We start from the raw sequence: 8,869 nt of genomic DNA on the forward strand, positions 1-8,869 counted from the left end.
CCCCCAAATTTCTTGGGATTTTGTCATTTTATATAGGATTATTTGGTTGATTATTTGGTGAGAGGGTCTTTGGTTTAATAGAATGTTATGTCCATTGTGGGAAGACTTCTTGTTTTTCACCGGCCATTTGTTCTCTATTTTTCTGTGAAGGTTGCCTTTTTCTCTCCAGTCAAAGGTGGATGAACTTCAGACACTTAAGGCTGAATAGTATTCTAACTTTATTTTTCAGAAAGAATATATTTTCAGACCCCTCCCAAGTCTCTATTTTATCTTGCATCTGAATTGCACTTAAATCAGGTGCTAAACTTCATTTGTAATCAGTCAGGTTGTTCAGACCTCCAAAGGGAGGAATCATCACTGTAAGTCAAGGCTTGCTGTGTGTCTGTCCAGTAATGTACGTCTATCCTGTCACAAGTAAACCTCACCATTTTTGAGGTGGTCTTTTGGTTTCGATTGTGCATTTGTCAGAATGGTGCTGAGATCATTGATTCCACAAAGGACTTTTAAATCTTTTCTTTAGGGTGCTCTGATTGTTGCTCTGAGTATTGCTTAGTCATGTGGAATCGAAATGGATATGTGGACTATCGCTTGAAGAAGCTGAGGAGGTTATTAAACTGTAAATAGACTTCTCAAAGTTGTACAGTCCACACATCTCGTCTTCTTTCCTATTTCTTTTCTTAATTTTTCACTTTGTTTTATTGGTTTTCGTCAAAGAAAATTCAGAAGAACTAAGGGTGTGGCTTGTGCTTTCTCCTGTATCTCTGTAGACAACCACAGACAAAGGAGAGAGCCCTGAACTTGCTCTCTGAATAATGCTAGGTTTAAAAAAACTTGACTCTGGTTTCCAGGTAACAGAGATTATGTATGGGCATATGAATGTCTATAAACGTATTGAAGAGCACACCTCTTTTTCCATGCTCGCAGTTCCTTAATAAAATATATGATCAATTAAAACCAACGGAGTCCTTGTTGGAGAGACAGATTGAAACCAGGTTTGGGTTTTACAAATTCTGGGCTACTCTGTCACCCAGTACATTCAGAATTTCCTGCACAATATATAGCTACCCTGCATCTACCCAGCAGCTCTTCCTTTCCTCACTCTACCACAGGCATGACCACTACATTACAGCTGTCAAAAGCCCTTTTGTATAAAGTGAGTACACTGGTTAATTTTCTTTTCATGAACTTAAAGGACTTTTTCAGCCACGTAAAGATCTTCTCTGGAAAGAATAAATTTCCTTGAGAACCAGTTATCGCAGTTATTTAGATCACATTTGGAAGAAACATTGCCTGAACTGGAAGTTCAAATGTCCTTACTCCTAGTTAACACATGCACATTTGTTCTCTCACCTGTGCCTCTAATAATTTTTATTGCCTATCGCTGGAAATTTTTTCTCCATTTCTTTCTGACAAAGCTGAACAAAATGCCGGAGGGAAGCCTGTATCAACAGCTATAATAAAGCCTTGTGGGATTCCAAAGTGTACGTATTTATTCAAGTAACTCACCTACCATGTTTTCTTCAAGTTTTATTTAGATAAATAACATCTGGTTGTCGATACACTTGAAAATAATTTATTCCTGTTTCCTGTCAACTCATTTAATTTATCTTTTGTCACCTGATAAAATAAGTAGGAAATTGATGCATGGAGTATTTGAATGAGTTATATGGCATTAGGGAATTTCAACCAGAAAAGACAGTGGGATTTTCCTTGTATTAGTCACACTGAATATGCTTGTTCCAGAAAAAACAGATGGAAAGCTTGTGGATGGTATATTAATACCTTGGGAAAATTCTTCAGTAACAAGTTCTTCTTCAGTAATGAGTATCCCTATTACATTGCCAACATCAGTAATTTATTAGTTTATCTGCCACATAAATAGTGTCAGCTCTTGAAAAGGGGGGAGTAACGCTACATTTTATGTCCTTGAATTGTTCTTTATTTTTATTTGGGACATGCTCTTCTCTTAATTTTACATGCCATAGTTTTCAGATTATGTTCTCAAGCTTTTCCTATATTGCATCTGAAAGTTTTCTTCTTGCAGCGTACTGATTTCATGTAGTCGTCTTCCTGTAATTTTTTAAATGACATACATTAAATATGGCCTAGTAATTAAAGTGCAAGAAAGGAAGCCAGGACAACTGGGTTTTACTTCTCCCTTTCCTGCAGATGTACGCCTGAACTTTAGTTATACTAAACGTATTTTCTGATTTGCCTTCTCTAGTATATGTTTGCAGACCAGTGTGGATATATACACATATCTGATTTAAAAAAAAACACCACAACTATTCTGTATGCGTAGTATTTCCAGTTTGTATAAGATAAAATGAATGAGGAACATTTGTGATGAACATTTAACCACTTCTGTAACCCAAGGACTGGTGTGGGCATAAACTCGAAGTGATCTAGTGTGGAGTTGGTAGGGGGTAGGCTTTCAACAGCATGTTACATGACTTGAAACACAGGGCTACACTGAGGTGGCAATGTGAAAGGAGCCAGAAATCCCCTAGTCACATTTCTCATCCCTTCCCACTATCCCTCCCCAAACTTGTGCTTGCTTTTCTCTACGGATTAATGTGCTAGTAATGAGCACAGAACAGGAATCTGAGAAGAAAATAATAATTTCACAGTGGTTCTTGGAAAAGGAAGGTAGCCTTCAAGGAATGCAAAAGATACCACACAGTGAAGAGAGCTGTATTTCAGAAGTGAGGAGGTCAATAGATAACATGAAATTTGATTTTAAAAAGCCAAATTGAATTAAGCCTTACAGTGAAATGAAAACAGATAGAACCTTATTTTGCTATGTAAATAAAGAGAAAAAGTGAAGAAGCAGGCCTGATGTGCAAGTGAATTAAGACAGTCTTAATATAATCAACGTTAGTTTCCAAAACCAAATTAATATTTTCTTATGCTTGCTGTAACAAAGCTGACGCTGAACATAGGCCTTAAGCAAATGGTTAATGGGAATACACTGTCTCTTAGGTTATGAGTGGAAGCAGACTGCAGAAACTTCACTCCAGCTGGAGAGGAATTGGTAATTTCTATTCCAAAATTATAAAAGAAATGGCATAGGGTATAGTAAACCTTTATTTACCAAATAATAGATTACACTAGATTACACTTACACTAGATTTTCTGTGTAAGTAAGAACAAGCAGATCTAATCTTCAAAGTTCAGGAAAAGTGTTGGAAATTATTTGATGTATGATATTATTAGTTATTTTAGAGAAATTGAAGTTTAGTAGAAGAATTTTTGTGTGCAATTGACTGAACGGGAAAAGTCTGAGACTGAGGAAAATGGGCAGCAAAGTTACTGAAGTTTTAGTCTTATGATTGATACCATTTATTTGTATTCACAGACCTGTGTCTGTGGCCTAAAGAGCAAGTTGCTATGTTTGTTGATAGAAAGTTTTGGTGACCAGTACTTTCTTACAATACAGCAGGAAAGAAACCTGAGTTAATCTGTGCTGCCTCAGTTAACAGTAAAGCACAGGTGAAATACCAGAAAATTGATGAAATGCTGAAAACTCTGGCTACAAATAATTACTTCTTGTTCCGAATATTCTGAATTTTCTCTTGTATTTGCAAAAACAAAGCCATCCTTTTAGTTTTAGCAAAGAAAGTTAATAATTTTTGGCAAAACTGAGTTACAATCTGTGTAACAAATTACTGGAGACATACATTTATTTTTGATCACATGTAACTTTTGAAGGAGGTCTGAGATAATGTCATTGAACTGAATAGTTCCTAACATTTAGTACTAAATGGAAGGTGATTGTATTTATCTATATGAAAGCAAAGATTAAATAACAATAACAACAGTAGTTTTTGAAAATACTATCAATTAGAATCATTGATAAAATTTAATCTCTGACAAGTTAGATTTCCAGGCCTTATTTAATTGTTTGACTTTCTGTGTTGTTATGCTTTTATTTTATGCTGTGTCTTAAGTACACTCTTATAGCAGATCATACTTCAGAGTATATATGCAAATCCAAATAAAACAATAATAATATATTGTTTTTATTGACGCATGCAGTTCTAGAGTCAAAGAGAAGTGAGATGAAGTGGTGAGAAGATGTGGAAAATACTATAAATGGGAATTCCTTCTTGGAAAGCATGATTTTAAAAAAAGATTTCTTTTCTAATCTATACTTGAGAGTAGCTTTGAACAGAAATTAGGAAAGCCAGCCATTTGATGGTTTAACACCCTTTAGCTCTTAGTTTATGTATGGAACAAAGACAACTAAACATGCCTTTATCAACACGTTTCCATGAGAGGAATCCAAAGGACAATTTTGGCAATGCTCTGGCTTTGTACATGTGCTGAAGTGTCATGATCTGAAGTGGCAGAAACTATTGGGTTCTTGAAAAAACAGTTCAATCCTGAAGATTCTGCAGAAGATGCAAAGGTGTGGCCCCAAAGTTAACTGCTCCCAATAAATCTCCACAAAGTTTGCAAAAGGTGTCAAGGCGTGGCAACCTTTGAGGGACACACAGTCAGAAAGAGGGATGAGAATTATGAAATACCGAGTATACTTTTACTGGTTTTGGAAACCCTAAATGGAAACTAAGAAACTCTTGTGTCACTTTCAATTATAGCTAAGGATGTATTAAAGATATGTTAAAGATTAGATCACACAGCCAGGGTTTTGAGTTGCAGAATTTTCTCTCTTAGGAGTATGTCATGACAGCGCTGTGCTTTTTTCCTGAATGTTTTTTTCCATTGCACAGTAGCCATTCCTTAGGCCATAGAAGGTCTAAATAATCCACTGTGCTGTATCAGAGCTACAGCCTGTATAGTAATATGATGAAAGGCATTATATTTCCTGTCCTACTTATTTCACTATAGAAATATAATATTAATACTAATAATACTAATACACTATACTGAAGCCATTATTCCTTTAGCTTATTACAGAAATGTCTCTGCCTTTTTCAAAAATAAATAGGGTTTGATGGGACCAGAAGGCTCATTTGGTCTACCTGGAGCTCCTGGGCCTAAGGTAAGTGTTTGTGTTAATTCGCTTGTGACTTTGATAAATGACTGCTTTATGGATGACAATATGCCAGGATTTTGCAGCTAATTTTTTGGTATATTGAATATTGGTGAGTAGCTGTATGATTTTCCCTATATTACCTTATATGATAATTCAGTCTCAAGAGAGCTTAATATAGCTCAGTAAACGGTTCCTGTCATCCCATGAGGTTTGGAACAATTGCGGAAGTGGCCATGAGACTTTGTTTCAGCTTCGCAGTCCTGGAAAATGTTCTGCAGTGCTGGGAGCCAGATAATTCTCAGTATACATCAGAGCTTTCTGCCCATGTTACATTTATTTATATTTTAATTGTGTTAAATAACGTTACATGCTGCTTTTTCCACCCGAGGAGCCAAATTTATTTCAGATGTAACTTACTGATTGCACTGCAGCTACAGCAAGAATTAATTTGACCTATGCTCTCAGAAACTAAAATAAATACTATAAATCCAGATCTGTTAGTGTAACCTTTTAATTTAATCCAAGATGAGTTTTGGCTAGTAAGCACTGAATTGTATGTCCTAGAGAATATTTAGGAATATAGAATCCATTTCCCGAACTTTGTATTTACATTTAGCTCCACTTCCACCCATGCATTTTTTTATATCCAAAAGTACATATGTATTTATTTAAAATTGTATACTGAAGGTAACATTTTTTAAAGTGGTCAATGTTTGCTATGGTCAAGAAGATTGAATACCTGTGAAATAACTAAAAATGAATTAGCTTTATTTTCATTTGTGAAAAATGCTTTTGTTTTGTGTATTTATATTTCATTCAGAATATAAGCTGATTCTTACAGAATCATTCTTAATAAGCTCATTCTTACAGAAGAGCATCATGAAATAATAATTCTTAGATTTTAATGAAAATCCTTGTGCTGAGTATATGCCTAATTCCATAGACTACAGTGAAAACCAAAACATAAATAAATATTTTGGATCAGACAGGTCCGAGGATTTTCAGAGTTTTATTAAATAAGATGGTGGAAATGTGAAGTCAGTACACACAAACATGGTATGACTGGGCAAGGGAAATTAGGCAGGTGGGAAGGGACAGGTGAGCAGAGGCTGGCAGATCACATTTTGTCATCAGTATCTCATCTTTCCTGAGAGAGAGTTGAAACTTCAGGTTTCCTATAAAGGTGCAGAACTTTAGCCTTTCAGTCACCAGCTGTGGCTATTTTTAAGAGCCAGTTTCCTTGCAGTGTCTGTTTATGTTTGCTATTCATACCACATATGACAAAACATACTGATGTATCAGCCACACTCTTATATTGTTATATAGGGTGATAAAGGCGAACCTGGAATACAGGGGAAACCAGGGTCATCAGGAGCCAAGGTAAATATGAATCTGGAAGTATTCTGGTTAAAGGAGGGATTGCTTTACTTTTCCATGATTTACTGATTTTCCATGATTTTCCATGATGAGCTACGAGGCAGTTTGTTTCAAAATAAAACAGTAGTTAACATAAAAGCTCATCAGAATCCATTTGATGGCTTATTCTTACTAATTTTATACTAAATTTTAGGCAGTGTTAGTCAGCTGTTCATGAAGTTCAAACCTGCAAAGATTGCCATTACTTCAGATAGTTTTATTTGTGTAATTTTGAAAAATCAACATCAGCTGTATTAAAAGGCAATTAAAAAAGATAGATACTGGAAAACTAAAGTTAAGAATTAGGAGTCCCTTTTGTGGCTTCTCTGTATTCAACATCCCTTCACAAATTCTCCAGACGTTTGAATCATCCTCAGTTATAAAATTTCAAAATATCATAGCCAAAGCATATCATGTGACCTTGAGAAAACATGCAATATATGTTTTTACACACAGTACATCACTGACACAGAGCTATTGTATTACTCAGGGAGAACTAGGATTACCAGGTGCTCCAGGTGAACCAGGCTACCCAGGTATTCCTGGTACCCAGGGTATAAAGGTAAGTGTTTTTTCCAGTTTTACATTAATTACATCTTTTATTGGAAGTGCTTTTCTTACAAGTGATCATTATTAAAGGAAATCCTTTTTCTAAATACATCATTATTATTAGAGAATAGCTGGTATATTTTGGAAGGCCCATTCTTTAGAAAAGCAATCATTTTTCATAGGGAGGAGAGAATGGCCAAAATGGAGAAACTGTTAACATAAAGTGCTATGGCATAGGTATTAATGAAATTTCCATTATGAATTATAGTACATAATGGTATGACCCGGGATTCTATATTTACTTAGTCTTATATCTTATAGCAAGTGCTACATCTATAAAGTCTATTGTACAAAGTCTTTTGTGGAGCTCTAATAAGAAGTGGAGCAGTTAACCCTAGGCAGCTGGGACAGATTCAGCCCAGTTAGCTGGGCTAACCAAGCTGCCCGGGTTCTCTCCGTATTTAGCTGAGAGAGTCTGAGGACCTTGGGGAGTCATTAATTCACATCTCTATGCCTTTCTTTGACGGTAGCTGAAGCCTAGACAATTAGCTAAATTAAATGTTGACATTTTAGATGGCAAAAGTTAGGTTAGATGGATCCTACTTCTACTGTACAGGTTGAAAATTATTTCTTCTTTTCAGACAAGAACCTATATTTATTCCTCTTGCATACTGAATTCTCATAAAGATCATGCCTTCAAGGATCTCACCATCTCTTGGTGCAGTCTTACATCTTTCAAACACTGCTATAGATGTGGTTATGCTGAAATTCTTCATTGCTGAAGAACTGTTTTGTGAACACATTGTAAAATTTCGTATTGACATTTGACTTATCTGGATAGTCATCCTTATTTTTAAAGTGTAGGTATGTAGGATTTTCTGACAATCACATGTCTTTAAGGAGTCCTAGGTTGAAAAGATTATAGGCAATGTTGTTCTTTGGCATGTTTTGAAATTCAAGCACACAGCTTTTTGCATAACTTAAAGCTGTAATTAACATTACATTAAATGCTTTCCTAGAGATTTCCTTCTACAAGATGACATCATTCTACTAAAAATCTCCTGTGTGGTTGAAACCTCTCAGTTTTGTCTCAGCCAATAAGGCAGAACTTTTTGTTTGACTGGAAGCGGGAAAGCCCCTAGAATATTTCTTGTTTTAAAATACTGACTTATTTTTATCTTACTATAACTCGCAGAACTCACTGGAGTGTGAACTGTCTCTTGAGGGAAAATCAGCTATGCTTTTTCTATAGAATGGGATTTAAGAACCTGAAAATTGGAAGTAATTGAAAATCATTACTCTTCGTGCCCAGTGTGTAACTACAAAGAACTTAACAGAGTTGTGTTTTCTAGATGATGTTTTTTCAGCATGGCACCTTTCCTCTGTGTAGAAACAGAGAAACCAAGAAACAGAGAAAGACCAAGAAACTATACATAACATATGAGACAAAGCAAAGTGAAGGAAACAAAACACAACATATTTATTTGAAACAGCTGGAGAAAAAATATTCACTGTAATCTTTAATAATATGATTTGAGGACAATTGCAGGGTTGAACACCTGTCAGCTCTCATGGTTCAAAAGTGGTTGAAGTCAAATTAGTTCCATTGCTGTAAATCAATTCATTCTAATTGTAACTGAAGCTCTGACTTGTATCCATTACGTTTTTAGTCTAAATTTTAATTAAGATTTCTATTTGCTGGACACTTTTAAAGCAATAATATGTGCATCCTGAAAATTAAATGTTTCATTGCTTTGCAAGATAATGAGTACTGCTATTATTTTCATTATTTTATTGTATTTTTATGGGAAAACATGACAAATTTTTTTTACAGTGAGTTCTTAATTGGCGTATATGAGTATAAAGCTTATTTTAATGTTATAATGTTTTTTTGGAGCAATATAA

At 35.1% G+C, this 8,869-nt stretch overlaps 1 protein-coding gene across 2 annotated transcripts in view; it reads left to right on the forward strand.

Annotated features, from left to right (window-relative positions):
• Positions 1-8,869, forward strand: part of COL21A1 (collagen type XXI alpha 1 chain) — an 86,391-nt gene that overhangs the window by 64,659 nt on the left and 12,863 nt on the right. For both annotated transcript variants that reach the window (XM_009279729.1, XM_019472185.1), the window contains 3 exons: positions 4,952-5,005; positions 6,326-6,379; positions 6,906-6,977. In XM_009279729.1, coding sequence (XP_009278004.1) covers positions 4,952-5,005; positions 6,326-6,379; positions 6,906-6,977 — 180 coding nt within the window. The remainder of the gene's footprint in view (positions 1-4,951; positions 5,006-6,325; positions 6,380-6,905; positions 6,978-8,869) is intronic.

This window comes from Aptenodytes forsteri, unplaced genomic scaffold, assembly GCF_000699145.1.
Source record: "Aptenodytes forsteri isolate BGI_AS27 unplaced genomic scaffold, ASM69914v1 Scaffold115, whole genome shotgun sequence".
In the NCBI taxonomy this organism is placed as follows: domain Eukaryota; kingdom Metazoa; phylum Chordata; class Aves; order Sphenisciformes; family Spheniscidae; genus Aptenodytes; species Aptenodytes forsteri.